Genomic DNA, 16,668 nt, shown 5'->3' on the forward strand with positions numbered 1-16,668 from the left:
TTTAAAAAAAAATTAAAATTAATGTAGTCCCATGTTTCCTTTTTTTTGCATTTTTTAATGTGAAATAAATAATTTTGTAATTTTTAAAAAATAAATGGATAGAAAATGACTCATTTGTCCTAAAAAAACTTCGACACTTTTTACACTATGACCCTATGACCCGAGAATCCTGGATCCGCCACTGTGTACAAAGTAAGAGATACACTTGAAACCTTGAAAAATAGAGTCCAAAATCGGATTGTACTCGAAAAAAGAAGTTGACGATGGTTGATTTGGGGTGGGTGAGAGAAAGAGATAGAGAGAGGAGAAGAAGAGCTCGACGAAGAAGTTGTTGAGCGAGGGTTACTGGTGGCTACAGCGCGTATGATTGTAAAGGGTGCGCAAGGTTTTTGTTGTCCTTAAACGACATCGTTTTAAATTTTATTGGTGCAACAATTGAACTGTGCGTTTTGAGTTATTTTGAAACCTTTTTTGTTTTATTACTTTGATTAATAGTTATGTTTTAGTTATTATTTACTTAGTGAATATTAAAGGAAAAAAAGAAAAAGAAAAATAGAATTACTATTTATTAAGTAATATAAGTCATGAAGATAATTAAAATATTGAATACTAATTATTCACTTCATAAATAGTAATTAAAATATAATTATTAATTTCACTAATTAAATCAGGCAAATATATTATTTAATTACAAAAATTAAAATTTAACAAAATTAATTAACATAAACAGCATAAGTTTTTGTTGGTTTTTTTTTTAAACACCTCTCCCTCATCCGCATGTGTTTACAAGCCCTAATCCTCTTGTCAATTTAGGAATCATCCTACTCCATTTCAATTGTATGACTAATTGGATAATATTAGGTTTTGAAATTGATTATAATATGTATTACTTAGATGTAATTGAATATTAACCCTCAATCAGATGTACTGATTTAGTTTCATTATATTTTATCATTTATAATTGTTGTTCTCCAAAGACTTATTCATCATCCCTGCAAGGTTTACATCTCACCTTTGCGGGAGCAAAGTTACCTAGCATCTACGCATCGTCTTTCAAAACTTTGGTATTATTTAAATTCCCAGGGTAATTGGTTATGTAATATATATATATATTCCTTTTACTCTTTTAAAAATTGCCCATTCGTTGAAGAATTATTGGATCCACCACTGTAGGTATATATATATATATATATATATACATATATTACATATATGTGTATATACGTGTATATATGTACATTATAGTACATGTGTATGTAAGTAATATAATGTAATAAATAAATATAGGTATATAATAATCAAAATATAATATATGCATCTTATACATTGGTGAGCATGGGATAAGTTAATCGTCCCTTTTCACATGGGTTTAGTAGTCCCTTCCTAAAGAGGTGCTTTGGTGGGCCCGGTATTAGCAATCTCATATAAGACTAGAATTACATGAAACAAACATGGTACTAAATTTAGTCTAGGCCAAGCCAAGCCAACCGTGTGTAACAAACGACACTTCTCATGTTCCAAATTAATCTGGTGAGTCGAACATAATGTAAGGTAGTCATGAGCTTTATTTATATTTATATTTTTTTATCAAATTTAAAGCCACATTGTAATAAGTTTATGACCTACCATAAATCGACTACCGTAGTAAATCTATACAAACAATACAAATTGATATTTAAAGAATTTTGTGCGAAAATATTTGTTTCAACCTAATTAATAGATTCAAATTATTCAAAGTTAAACGTGCAAGTGCACATTGTGAACAATAGCGCACATATTGAAAAATAGTAAAGGGTGCAAGTAAGGGATCTTGCCCACAAAGATTGGTTGTTAACTATGTCAAATTTGTAGTTTAACAAACACTAAGAATGACTATATCTGACAAACTCAATTATGAATGTTTGATGGTGAAACATTCTGAATTGGACAATGAAACTGACAAACAGACAATGTGTAATTGCCATTTCGTGTTGCAAAATCATATTGACGTTCAGGCAATTTCCAAAGAACTCTGCCATATCATTTTTCCCATTTTCCATGTAGCTTCATAATTAAGCACCTAACCTAAATATGAAAAACAATGGAATTTATTGCATCTAACAACATTAATGTATCAAAACTCCTAGATGTAACATTAACATAGATACAAAATAACACTAATAATATATGTCATGCCAAAAGTTGGGGAAATACATGAACAATATGGTTCTAATGAATATTTCGTACATAAAAGCTAAACCATATATATAGTGGAAGTACTACAATCCATGTCATTTTATTGGGGTGAACGGAACCCAAAATCTATTACGATCTCTAGGTGGTGAGGCTTGTGTGTCAAATTGTGATTCCAATACACTATACTCGGGTGTCTCAAAGGTGAAATCATTTGAGTTGTAATGAGTGGAGCCACTAGACACTTCGCCATATGAGAAGCCCGAGTTAGGGGTTGTATAAGAAGAGGACAACGTCTTAGTCCCATGAACAGCACTCGAGGAGGAAAAAAATGTTTTGTTTCCAACAGTTGTGTCATCTTGTGGTCCAAAACTAGAAAGAAAATCGCTCCTGTCACTTGTATAACCCCTTTTCCGCTTACCTCTCTCACCAACAATGCTATTTGGACAGTTTCTTTTGTTGTGACCAGTAACCTTGCACTCTCCGCATTGGGGGGCCTTTTTGCCTTTGCTTCCCGTTGTTTGCTTTCCTTTTGTCTTAGCAACTATGGGGTCTCTTACAACATTATTATGGCATCCTAGATTAAGACTAGTTTGCTCATGTTGCTCCTTCCATCTCTCAACCAAAGTATTTAATCTCCCAAATTCAGCCTTTAGCCTCTTGTAAGCGACTTCTGTCTGCGACCCATAAAAACAAAGCTTGTTAAAATCAGAGCTTAATGACCCAAACCTAGCCATTTGAATAGTTTCGTTGGGAACATCATCCGACTTGACTACAAATTCACTCCCACGTCTTGCATCCTTTGTCCATCTCTTCATTATTACGGACGGATGTATTTGATCCATATGATCACATTTCATGACTCCAAACATATGACAACATGGAATTCCACTGGATTCAAATAATTTGCACGAACACTGCAGATGTTGCTCTTTCTTGTAGTACACTACAGTCCATTTCTCATCGGGTCTTCCAAATTTGGAAAATGTGTAAACACGAGGATCTTCATTGTTTCTTACGGGTTGCACGAGAATTAATTTAGCCTCCTTGTTTATCTCATTTCTTATCAACTTGTAAATATCGTGAGTGAAAATAGAAGCTGCATGTTCCTCTAGTGATCGGAGGTGCGTACGAAGGAGTGGGTGTGAATTGTTGGAATCAAAGTCATCCTTCACATTCTCATTTCTCAACCTCAATAACGATCTTTCAATCCGTGGCATACACTCCACTAACTTCATGCCTCTACCAATTCCATCCTTCAAGTTCTTATGCATACCCTCGACACGTTGTGTTGTGGTATTCCCACCAAAAAAATGCCCTGAGCAGTACGCTTCAGCCCATCGTTTCCGTTTACGGTACATCATCTCGATCCAATCGCCTTTTAGATCATATGTATCTATCATTTGCTGCCAATGTTGTTCGAACGCCACTGGTGTCAAACCACCATGCACACAATAGCTAAACTCCCTTACAATTTCTGGGTTATTCACATTGGTGTTCACATTCCTCATGATGTGCCATGTACATAAACGATGATATGCATCGGGAAAAATTTCATCAATCGCTACACGCATTGCCTCATCCCCGTCCGTGACAATAGATACAGGCTTCTTGTCCTTCATAGAAGTCAAAAAAGTTCTGAGTACCCAACGATATGTATCAGCAGTCTCATCAACAAGAAATGCACAACCAAAAACTATAGTCGCGTTATGGTTGTTTACACCAACAAACACCACTAAAGGCTTGTCATATACGTTGGTTTTGTACGTGCTATCAAATATCACCACATCCCCAAAGCAACAATAATCGTGTAGAGATTGAGAGTCTCTCCAAAACAAATTTGCCAATCTATTCTCCTCATCTACACTAAACATGCAAAAAAATTCCGGATCCGCTATTGCCTTGGCATTCATGTAGCTTATTGCTGCTTCTGCATCACCATCCAATACTACTTGTCGACGCTCGAAATCGATCCTGTTATATAGATCCTTACTGGTGAACCCCACTTTCATGTATCCACCTGCTTGGTCAACCATATAGTCGTATGTCCGATTGGTTTTAATAGAGGCTTTTCTCATAGACATAGATTGTGCTATGTTAGATTCCGTAACACACCGGTGCGAACGAAGAAAAGGCACCTCACGAGAGTTAGCAAGTCGGTGGCTGTGCTCCGTTACAAATTTAGTCACAATATAAGCATCCCGTTTAGGACAATACTTCACAGCAAATGTAGCATGACAATTCTCTCTAGTCTCTTTCCTTGGTGTACGAACCATATTATCTCTATTCGTCCATTTCTTTGATCTACTCCCTTCTTTTGAGCACACCCATTGTCTTCCCATCACAACCCCACCCTCGCTACGTCTCAATCGACTTCTTCTTATGCTAAAACCAATTGCAAGAGCATAGTTGCAGTAAAATCTTTCTGCTTCCTCAAATTTTGCAAACTCTCTCTCCGCTAAATCAGCAATGCTCATATTTTGGAAGTTCAACCCATCATACTCAAACTGTCCGCTTTTCTCAGTAATTTCTTCTGTTCTACTGTCCAAAATCTGTAAAGATGGGGCATTTTCAGTTTCTTCAAGTGACTCAGCCTCTGCAAAATAACCTTCACTGTTAGGTACAGAGTTTTGGCCCTGAATTCCATTCGTTTTACTTGCTTCTGCATCCATTTCCTGAAAATAGGCAACATGTCTTCCATGGAATATTTAATATGAACATAAATGGATACACATCAATTGCATTTAGTAGAAATATAAACATACAATTAAATTATGAAGGATTAGTCCTTACTGAGAGATTCTACATTTCATACTTGTGCACATATAATGGCAATTGCGCGACAAGAATGCAAAGAGACTATTCTGTTTGTCAGTTGCAAGACTATAATGCAATTAGACGTAACTAGTTGTCAATTGCAAGACTATAATGCAATTAGACGTAACTGTTTGTCAATTGCATTCACAAATCACATATGTTCTCAAAATGCAAGAGGCTACCAATAACATGGAAATATGGATACAATCATTGCAAAATAGGACTAACCAATTGGTAATTGGATTCAAAATGATATATTGAAGTACATCTTACATTTCCATTACCAAAATGCAAGGCTACAAATATCATCCCATTTGCATTACAATTAATAAATTCTATCTAATGTTTTTTGAATGAGTCACAAACTTTTCAACATCAACAATATGCCCAACATTAAAGAAGAGAAAGATATTGACATTGATCATATTGTGTTTCTTGTCTGTGAAATAACTCAAATTACAATGGTTTTCTTTTTAGCAAATCAAAAACCCATTTACTTCTGCTTTGTTGCTTCCTGGGCTGCATTAATTTCTGCTTAGTTTTTCTGGTTTTCTTTTCATAACATAATTACTTGATTTCATAGAGGGAAAATCACCCATAGAAATAGCTGGTTTTCTTTGAGCAGATCAATATAGCAAAATGTTATATTGCTGGTCTTTGGGAACTCAAGTGTGGACAAGGATAATAAAAATCATGTGGTAAATTTTCATTTTCATTTTTTATTTTTGTTAAACAAGAGAGATACCATCAAGAATTCAACATTTTAATATATGCTTATAATACAAAGATTTTTTTTTTTTTGGGGGTTCTTTTTTCGGGATTGAAAAGTTTGGTGTCCTCTTTGTGCATGCTTAAACTAATAAACTTAATCACTCAATGAGTTGTTGGGTTTGATTATTGAGAAAATGATAGAAAGCTGTAGGGAAAGCACAGAATCTTGCAACAGCCAATCCAACCGACCCCATTTCCATTCATATGGAAAATGCAAGCTGAGAAAAAGCTGGGAACTCAAGTATGGACAAGGATAATAAAGCTATTAATTTTACCTTTGCAATGGCCACTTAAATTCGTTTCAGCAACAGCAACTCGTTTCCACCGATTTTTTGTGAACCACGCAAAATGCCCAGCCACCGAGATTTAAGATCTTCTCAATTCATCTCCAGAATCAAGCGATTCAGATGTAGGGGAAGAGAGGGAGAGATGAAAGAGAGAGCGCCGTTCTTGGAGAAGCCTCAGCAGCAGTTCACGATCTTCCCTTCTCCCTTTCTTTTTCTGTTTTTCTTTTCTTGTTTTCTTTCTCTTTTTCTGTTTAATTTTTATTTTATTCACTTTTACCTGCACCAACCCTTTTAACAGGTTACCAGCAGTCAATGGTGTGGATTTAACCCTCATCTCCACTTACTCATCCAATGGCTGATATTTTGGGCGCATGGATACACCACGCCCATTGTAGAATTTTCCCTGTTTGTACCTTGTATTGTTGAAAATTATGTTAATGAAAGTGGCCCAGCATATCATTACCACATTCTTTAGCATACCAAAGCTTGATGGGTATTTTTTTGGTACCGCTTGTCAATTTATATGGTTTACACTCATACTCTACTAAAATCTAAATGATAAATTTTGTAAAGACTAGTAAAAAGAAAAAAAATATATTTTTGCTTCCAGTGATTGTAGAACAAAAATATGATCATAATAGTTCATTGCAAGTTATACAATAGAAAAAACACCAATAACAAATAATGATAATAAAGTATATTTAAATCAAAATGAGTCCAGATTTCCAAGCATAAACAACTCTTGCACCTGCACCCAAAATTATAAATAAAGTTGAGTCAAAGAATTAGATAACTTAAAACTAAACAATAATTATAACTATTTGTTCTTACGCAATACCTTATAAAATATAAGGAGGCATTACTTATGTGGATTTTGTTGCTGCTCATAACCATAAGAATGTGAATCCTGCATTACATATAGCTTCATCAACCAAATACTCCTAAGTAAGCATAAGGCGTAAGCTATAGATATATAATCATGACTGAATCATTACCTGATTCAACTGTGTCATCAAATCACTACTTTGTAGCATATTTGTGAAAGAAAAATTGGGTTGATATAATGTCCCTGTAGAATTGTAATCCTAAAAGAAAAAAATATATATATTACACCATTAAATTTTCTAGGTACATAAATGAAAACACAAAACTTGATGTTTAAACTAACAAATTGGATTACTTGGTTAGATGGGGGCAAATATGCATGATCGTTGGTAGTTAACCAGCTTATAGTTGGATAGATCTATATAACAGTGGTAACATAATATATATGATTAGTCGAATTTACTGTAAATTATAAGATAATTCAAAGAATCTTAGAACATACATGATTGTTAATATTTGTACTCATGGGCACACCATCTGGATGAAGAAAATTTGAACTGAGTGGTGCATGAGATGAGTTATATGAAGGGCCTATATTGCTTGGTTGCTTGGTTTTTCCTATAAAAAAAAAAACAATAAATAACAATAAGCATCATTGTGGAGTTCTAATCAGAAGAGACTAGTGGGATTTTATGTAAATCAAAGAAAATATAAAACTTTCTTACTAGATGAAACAATATCTTTTGACATCTTTCTTCTTCGTTTCTCCATAACGCTTTCAATCTGGCATTTACACAAGAGGGATTTTGTACTGGTGTCTCATCAAATGTGGTTGCATTACAATCATCAAGACTATCATGAATTTTTGCATTAACTTCTCCCTTTGACTTTATCATTTATTTTTCAATCAATCCTGCTATCTCTCTCAATTTTTGCAAAGCAATTCTAGTAGTATTTTCTATCTCTGATGCCTAAGTCAATACATCATAAGCTGTTCGCATCAAAGTATTTTGCCGCAATGTGACCGATGATTTACCCTTTATTTGTAATAATTCACCATGCTCACTTGCCTCCAATCCTTTCTTTGCATCTTTTGTCCATCGCTTCAATATATATTTTTGGTATTTGACTCCAACATTTCACATTTAGTACCCTTAGAGTGTGATGACACAATAAACCCATAGACTCGAACATTTTGCAGCTACATGAAATACTGCAATTTAATGAATTTAGTTGGACAATGTAAACTCTTTTATGACCTTCTTCATTAAGTTCAAATGAGTGTATTGTACCATCACTTCCAACTTCATGCATCATCACTCCTAGACTATATCTACAAACTCCTTTTCAAATAATTTGAATATTTTTCTTGTGTAGACAGTAGCAGCATGATTCAGAAGGCTACTGCTTTTGGCAATTCCAGAAGGGAGTCCTTGATTGCAACGAAAAGATTCTTCTAATTCACTTGAACGCATTTTTTCCGCTTGTTTATCATAGTGATGCACAAATTGAGTAAGACTCATTGTCTTAGTAGACATCTGATGGAAAACATTGTTTGTGCTCTCACTTCTTTGGGAAGATTTTATCTTAGCAGTGAAAATATGTTGGCTAAATACTGGACACCATTTCGCACAAAGACTATACAATGTCTTCAACCACGGGTTGCCTGTAAGGTTGAATTTTGCTAATAAGTCATCCCAAGTAGACTGAAATTCCAATTGTCTCACAATATCCTTGAAGACACTTGTTGAACATACGGTTGAACTCAGGATTCCCATAATAACTTCCCAAATTTCTTGCAGCATTTTGAGATATATGCCACAAGCATAAACGATGACATACCCCAGGAAAAACTTTTTCAATGCCATTTGCCATTGCCTGACATTGATCAGTAAAAATAGTCTTCGATTTTCGACCTCCCATTGATTCTAAAAATGTCTCATATAACCAAATAAATGAATCAGTTTTCTCATCCAATAAAAAAGCACAACCGAATAGTATGTTTTCCAATGATGATTGACGCCAACAAAAGGAGCGCATATCATGTTATACCTATTAGTTCGATGGGTGGTGCTAGAGGCACCAACTTTGGGAACCACCTTGGGCACCAACTCTCTAATAGAGGTGGAGCCCGCCAATACAACGGGTCCCATGCTCTATTAGAGAGTTGGTGCCCAAAGTTGGTGCCTCTAGCATTTTCCTAGTTCGATATGTAGTATCAAATACTACCACATCCCCAAAACAATCATAATCAATTTGTGACCTTCCATATCTCCAAAAGAAGTTTTTCATTCGGTTTTCTTGATCCACTTGCACTGTGTAAAAGAACATAGGATCTTCAGCTTGTTCGCGCTTGAAAAGGTTTATCAAGCTTTGAGCATCACTTGCTTCAATCATGACCATTTTCTCCTTATTGACAACATTGTAGCAATATCTGTTTGTAAAACCGACATTTTGAGACCCACCAACTTCTTCTGATAAATAAGAGTATGTATTTGTGGCCCTTATTCCTGCATCCACCATGGTTTTAATCACACCCAAATGCACTTCTGACACTTTTCTATTTTATCTCAAAAATTGCCTCTCTTCCGGCATAGCAAGTTCATGGTTATGTTCAGAAACAAAATGAGAAACTTTCCACATACCATTGTCATCTTGGAAGGCAAATCGAATGCTAGCTTCGCAACCTGTTCTCGTCTCTAATTTGTTAGCCCTGCTCACTTCTGAAGAGCTGTTGTTAATAATATGTTAACTCGCAATTGTACGGGGCAATTAGTAGTATAGCAAGACAAGTACGAGGTCGTACCCACGAAAACTGAGAAGTTCAAATTAGTTATGTACTTTAGATTACCAAATTCAAGAAGTTAGGAAGTTAAATCTCAAACAGAATTTAAAGCAAGAGTGAGTTTGAAAACAAATGCAGCAAGATTAAAATGAACTTTGAAGTGAGAATGCTTGTGATTATAGAAAGAAATGAACAAACTGAAATTGCAACGGAAAGCAAGTAAAAAAAAGTAACAAAGGGTGGTTTTGAAGGTTAAAACACAGGTTTGGAGACTAGGGCATTCGATTCACCATAACAATTCAATTCTGGGTTATAAAGATTCAAGTAACAAGTCTAATTCAGATTCAAAGATTGATTCTAGCTAAAGTATGATTAGGCCATGGTGTTTGGTCCTAACCTTGTGTTCCTAATTCCCTAATTTGATCATTTGTTGTCTAACCTAAAATTAAGCATTAGGAACCCATTAAGCATAGAAGAACATTTTAAACAACCAAGTATGTATCTAATCCCTGTTGTCGAATGTCCATACATACTCTTCCTATTCATAGTTCAATTCGAATTAAAGCATGGTGTATACTCTTAATTCAAACCAAGATAGTTAACAAACAAGTTCTAATGGTGATCAATCATTCAAACAAGCATGTTAACTTATAAGCATAATGAATAAGAACATGAATCATGAATCAAACTTGAAACTCCAAACTTATAAACCCAGAATATTCATGTTAGGTTACATCGAAGCCCTAGTTATGGATTTAGCTACTCATAATGGAAAAGAGACTTGAACAGAAATGAGAAAACATAATGAATGCAATAAGAGTAGAAAAACCCTTTTTCTGAAGTTCTTGTGGTGTCCAAGGCTTCTCCAAGTGCTTCTCCACTTCTAATGCTTCTCCAAGAGCTTCCCCACTTCTAGAAAGATGTATGAAGGATATGGAGGTGATTTGGGATGAGTTTGAGTGAGTGGTGATGGCTAACGAAGATGAAATTCGTAGGGAAATGGAAGAGAAGTTTGCTGGAGTTGTTTTGGTGATTGTTGGAGTGTTTGGGATTGTGAGAGTGTTTGAGGATGGTTGGAGTGAATTGTGGGGGTTGTGAATCTCAGGATTTGTTGTGTCTTGAATGTGGAATGGATGTGGTATTTATAGGGAGAGGGGAGTGATAAATCTGAATTCAATATGGCTAATGCATACAACACTTGCATTATAAAAGATGAATTGGTTGATGCACTTCACTAATGCATACAACACTTGCATTATAAAATCTGAATTGGTTGATGCACTTCACCAATAAATCCCACCAGCAGCCCTAGCTCATCTTCATGTCACCATGACCAAGCTTCCAACCAGCTACAATAGCTCATGCCTAGCTCACCTTGACCAAGCTTCCAACCAGCTCATCCTCATGTCAGCATGACCAGCAACTTCTTGGGCTTACGAATTGGGCTAGGCTGAATCAAATGAAGACTTTAAGATATCCATTGTGAAGTTCAGAATGTGTATGATCCAACCACACAAGTATTGGCCCAATCCAAGCTCGGAGGAGGAAGTTAAGGCCGAAACAAATTGCTAACTCGTTTTGCTCGCTGACAAAAATCCATCCTGAGCATGGTTCAGTGTTTGCTAGGTTACGGACTCCAGAGTTATCCAATGGGGCTGAATTTTGGATATGTTATAGTACACACCCATTGGAACAACTTTCATGAAGAATGCGGCCTCATCCGAGCTGTGTAGGTTGCTGAAACAGATCTTGCAATGTGACCCACGAAACTGGACTGTAGAAAAAATGAGTTTGTCTTTAAGTTCTTCTTCCATTCATCCAAATTAGGCCTTAACATGCTTGAATTGCATGAATTATGCTCTCTTGCTCTATTGGCCTACAAAACACACAAATAGAGGCAAATAACTCAGAATTATAGGAAACTAAGCAAAAGAAGTAAGTAAATTGGGCATGTATATGTATGAAATTATGAGCTTAACAAGAGCCACTATCTAGTTGAAAACTTTCTTTTGAACAAAAATAACTAAATTGCCGCAAAATATTTTTTGTATTATATCTCCTTTTTTCCCCTTCAAACACTAAATCTAGTTCTCGTAGCATAACTGTTGTAGAGATTATAAGCTTACTCTTCAGTGGACACAACTTTTCCAAGCAAATTTTCTTCGAAACTTTCCATACGATTGATGATCATTGGATTTTCTTCTTCACTTTCAATATCAATAACTACTTGCACACGCCACAACATCATTTTAAAAACAAAACAAACAAAAATTAAGATTGTAATTGTTGATAAAATACTTATTAACAAGTACATCTGTGTACTAGAAAAAAAAAATACATTTCATGCAAGCAGCCAAGTTAACGAAATAGATATGCAAAAAGTAATTAGACTATATATATGCAACTAACTATATGTGTGAATCTAGTTCCACTTTATCGGAATAGTAAAAAGAACAACCTACAGAAATCAAAAAAAAAAAAAAATTATGGCCTGCAACAATTGGAAACAGCATGCAGAAATTGGAAAAGAAAAAAAAAAGAGCTGTATAAAGTAAAGGATTGTTTGATTGATTTACCATTATCCATTTTTGTCTGAGGCTAGTCCTTTATTTTTTTGGGGCGTGTGGAAGCAAAAATATCTCATCCAAGGTCAAATAATTAAGCCAATCAATTTGGGAATTATTTGACCTAATTGGGAGGTACTTGATTTAGTTGGGAGTTACCTGATTTATTTGGAGATTTATTTTATTCTTGCCTTAATTAGGGATTTGATTTAAATCAAATCCCTAATCCCACCAACCTCGCCAAATCAGGGAAGAATAATTCTTTTCCATTTGTGGAATTATTCTTCTGAAGCCCTAGTCTCCGAGGCTACTATAAATAGATGGCTATGCACAAGGGTTAAGGTACGTCTGAATTCCTACTGAAACTCTGCATAAATTATCTCTCAGAATCCCTAGCTACCATACTCTTTCTCTCTCTCACACAAGGCTCCGACCACCACACACGGCTCCGGCCACCCGGTTTTCCTTCAAACACCCAACCTGACTTAGGCATCAGAGGGCCTTTGGCCAACACCCCCCGAGTGTGGTCCTTTTACTCCAGTTTGTTTTGCAGGGAGAAAGAGAAGCAAAGAAGACAAAGGAATCTTAGGCGAATATTCTTGTGGGACGAAAATCGCTCCCACAAATTGGTGCTTTCATTGAGAGTGCGAAATAATACTCAAAGTGTGCTCCAAATCCATTTTCCACACTTTTTTCCAATCAACCATGGTCGATACAAGACATACGAAGAGTAACACCACCACGACGGGCCCGTCTCATGGTTTCATGGTGGAAACCTCATTGCAACCGCACGAAACCATGGCTACCAACACCTTGCGGCCACCTCCAACTGCCGGAATTGCAGAACAGTCGCCACAGACAACTGCTGGAATTGCAGAACAACCGCCACATGGTCCTGTGACCTGCACAGCCTTGCAGCCTCAAGCGCTAACTGCCGGAGCTACTCTCCCGCGCCATCCTGCTGGAGCTACTCTACTGCGCCATCCTGCCATCGGAACACAGCAGCAGCCACACCACTCAGTTGCCAGATTTGCTGCACAGCCCCACGGCTACTTTGATGTCGTCCCAGTCTTAGAGCAAATCCTTTCTCTCCCTTATTTGCCACCACACTTGACGTATGCACCTACATACGCGTCTAATGTAGCCCTAGCCCATATGCCATTGGGCCCGATGCGCACCTCTGGTCAGGTGAACCTTAACTCACGGGTTGATCAGCTCACACAAAGAGTCGACGATCAAAACAACCTGATTGGCCAGCTACTCAGGCATATCAACTTGAACCAAGGCCCTAACCTAGGACCCCATGACGAGAAGGGGAGGATGTACGAGCATGCCAGGGAGCAGTTCGAGAGATCCCAGGATTGTCAAACAGGGATAAACAGGCAGGGGAGAGAACGAGATCGTGCTGACGAAACATAGACATCTGCAAGTCGTACTCTGAGCCGGTCGACGATCCGTTCGAGGTTAGATCCAAGGACCAATGTACACAAGAGGTTGGGCCCACAGTCCAATGTCCACGCTCGCTTGGGCCCGTAAGGAAGTATCCAATCTAGGCTGGGCACACAAGGAGCTCGAGTTCGTGAACAATTGCGTGACGAGCGCAACGATCAACGCTCACCAGCCCGCTCGAGAACCAATACACGGCGACAAGCCGTAGAGGGATCCTCACAAGCTCAATCTCCTAATCTGCCCCACAGGCAGAGCAACCATGGGGATCGACCCTTGGGAGTTGAGGAGGAAGTTAACCAGCGGCGCTCAAGGCACCGAAGACATCGACCCGAGCCACAAGAGGATGTTGAGAAGTTAGTGAATGACCGACTCCAAGGTCTCCAACTTAAAGGAAGCACGGAGGAGGCCCTGTGCAAGGAAATTGATCGAGTCGACTGCTCGCCCTTTACCAACGAGGTGGAATGGGCTCTACCGCCGAAGCGGTTCACAACGCCATCCATCACTCCATTCAAGGGAGACTCTGACCCTGAGAGCCATTTGAGGCACTTCAAGAGCGCCATGATCCTGTACAAGGCAAACGACACCCTGATGTGCAAAGTGTTCACGATGACTCTGCGAGGAGCAGCTCAAGACTGGTTCCACACTCTACCGTCCGCGTCGATAGGCAACTTCAAGGAGTTCACCCTCATCTTCACAAAGGAGTACACCTCCTACAAGACGGTCAGAAAGCATGCAAACCACTTGTTCAACCTGCGCAAGAAACCACAGACGGGTTAAGGCTGAGAAGGCGAACATCATAGGATGCAATGACCAAGTTGCATCCTCAGCTTTCAAGAAGGGCTTGCCAACTAAACACGAGCTATACTGTGAGCTGGCCATAACTCCGAGCCAAACCTTGGCAGAAGTCTTCGCAACGGCAGAGCGCTACACACTTTGGGACGATGACCGAATTGCCGCAAAGAAAGACAGCAAGCAAGCTAATCACCCGATAAGGCAGGCAAGCCAAAAGAGCAACAAGTTCGAGCACAAAGCCTTAGACAAGCGCAGATCGCGACCCCAAGAGGGAGGCTTGGAAATAGGAACCTTTATTGAGTTCACTATCCCGATCCACCAGATCCTGGCACAAGTGAAGGACAAGCCGTGGGTGAGAAGACCGCCACCCCTGAGGGGAGACCCCTCTAGGAGGGACACTAGTAAATACTGCGCATTCCACGGGGAGCACGGTCATTACACAAACAACTGCAATGCCTGGAAAAGGCACCTTGAGGAGTTGGTCAAAGATGGCCATTGCACAGAATTCGTCTCAAAGAAGGCCATCCAGCAGATCGAGGATCGTGATGCGGCTGCCAAGGAACCTCCCCAAAAGGTCATACGGATCAACACCATTCTAGCTGACTCCCAGGAGTCCGGGCTGACCACCAAGGAGCGCAAGAGAAAGATCGCGTAGGCGACTTATGTCTCCCAAGTCACAACAGGCATACTAGTCATTGCGAATACACCCATCATCGGCTTTCAAAAGAAGGACTTGATCGGGCTTGATCGGGCTTGATCTGCCGCATAATGACGCCCTAGTAATCTGCATCCAAATTGAACAAGCTGTGATCAAGTGAGTTCACGTGGACGAGGGTAGCGCAGCCAATATCCTGCAACTATTCGTTATCCAACAGATGGGATTGGAGCCCAAGATCAGCAAACTTACCAGATTGCTCACCGGCTTCAATGGGGCCACGTCAATCACTGTTGGAACAATTGACCTTGACATCCACTCACCCCTGATGGTCTGCTCGCAAACCTTCATGGTCATCGACAAGGTCTCTCCCTACAACGGAATCTTGGGCCGACCATGGATCAGCATGATCGAAGCCATCATATATGCTCTACACCAGAAGATCCGCTACCCCATCCCTGGTGGTGGGATTGGGCAAATCAACAGTGACCAAGCCATGGCAAGGAGATGCACAGCCCAAGGGCTCAAGAAGAGCAAGCATCTGCAGTTCACACCAGTAATGCAAGCTGCCAAAGAGGCAGGAAGTGCTCTTAGTAGACAAGCAAGCCCGAATGGGAAGGGAGTTGCTACCTCACAATAGCAATTAAGGAGCCAGGATCAAGGTGAGGGAATCCGCCCGGAAGACTCCCCTGAAAAGGGTTGGAAGCCTAAGGATGACGTTGAGTTAGTACCCCATAATCCTGGCCCGCCAGATAGAGAAGCGCAGATCGGCTGCCGCCAGAATCCAGACGAGAAGGATCAAGACGAGGGAATCCGCCCAGATGGCTCCCTTGAAGAAGGTTGGAAGCCTGAGGAAGACGTTGAGTTAGTACCCCTCGATCCTGACCAGCTAGACAAAAAAGCGAGGGTAAGCCTAGACGAGAAGGTGGAGCTGACCACCTTCCTCCAGAACAACAAAGACATGTTCGCGTGGTCGCCATCTGACATGCCTGGCATCGACCCGAACATCATCTGCCACCGACTCCATGTTAACCCCACCAGCAAACCCGTGGTGCAGAAGAGATTCAACTTCGCTTCTGAGCGAGTTGCAATCATTGGAGCCGAGATCGATAAGCTTCTAGCTGCCGGTTTCATCGAAAAGGTCTCCTACTCGGAATGACTGTCCAGCGTTGTTCTCGTGGCGAAACAAGAAAATGGCAAATGGAGAGTGTGCGTCAATTACACTAACCTCAACAAAGCATGCCTCAAAGACAACGTCCCATTGCCGAGAATCGACCAGCTCGTGGATCCAACTTCCGGCAATCAGTTGCTCAGCTTCATGGATGCCTACTCTGGCTATAATCAAATCATAATGCACGAGGATGACAAGGCGAAGACTTCTTTCATCATCGAGAGAGGGACCTACTGCTACAAGGTCATGCCTTTTAGGCTGAAGAACACCGGAGCAACTTACCAAAGGCTCGTGAATAAAATTTTCAAGGAGCAGATCGGCAAAACCATGGAAGTCTACGTGGACGACATGTTGGTCAAAGCCCCAAAGCGAGCAGACCA

At 39.2% G+C, this 16,668-nt stretch overlaps 2 protein-coding genes and 1 pseudogene across 3 annotated transcripts; 1 reads left to right on the forward strand and 2 right to left on the reverse strand.

The window, feature by feature from the left end:
* Positions 1–2,173: 2,173 nt before the first annotated feature.
* Positions 2,174–6,451, reverse strand: LOC148297554 (protein FAR1-RELATED SEQUENCE 5-like). Of its 2 annotated transcripts, none has more exons than XM_088254691.1 (2): positions 6,036–6,451; positions 2,174–4,847 (listed from the first exon to the last, which is right to left on the reverse strand). In XM_088254691.1, exon 2 carries the CDS (start codon positions 4,842–4,844, stop codon positions 2,271–2,273), a length of 2,574 nt encoding a protein of 857 aa, XP_088110817.1. In that variant the 5' UTR covers positions 4,845–4,847; positions 6,036–6,451; the 3' UTR covers positions 2,174–2,270. The 2 variants fall into 2 exon arrangements, with proteins under 2 accessions (XP_088110817.1, XP_088110819.1); XM_088254693.1 differs by having other exon boundaries at positions 2,174–4,866.
* A 1,743-nt stretch (positions 6,452–8,194) lies between these two features.
* Positions 8,195–11,902, reverse strand: LOC148297555 (protein FAR1-RELATED SEQUENCE 5-like; annotated as a pseudogene).
* A 3,435-nt stretch (positions 11,903–15,337) lies between these two features.
* On the forward strand, positions 15,338–16,276 carry LOC148297556 (uncharacterized). The gene is made up of 2 exons (XM_088247521.1): positions 15,338–15,673; positions 15,773–16,276. Exons 1-2 carry the CDS (start codon positions 15,338–15,340, stop codon positions 16,274–16,276), a joined length of 840 nt encoding a protein of 279 aa, XP_088103647.1.
* Positions 16,277–16,668: the final 392 nt, after the last annotated feature.

The sequence above is a fragment of the Prunus avium genome, chromosome 1 (assembly GCF_965620075.1).
Source record: "Prunus avium chromosome 1, drPruAviu1.hap1.1, whole genome shotgun sequence".
Classification (NCBI taxonomy): Eukaryota; Viridiplantae; Streptophyta; class Magnoliopsida; order Rosales; family Rosaceae; genus Prunus; species Prunus avium.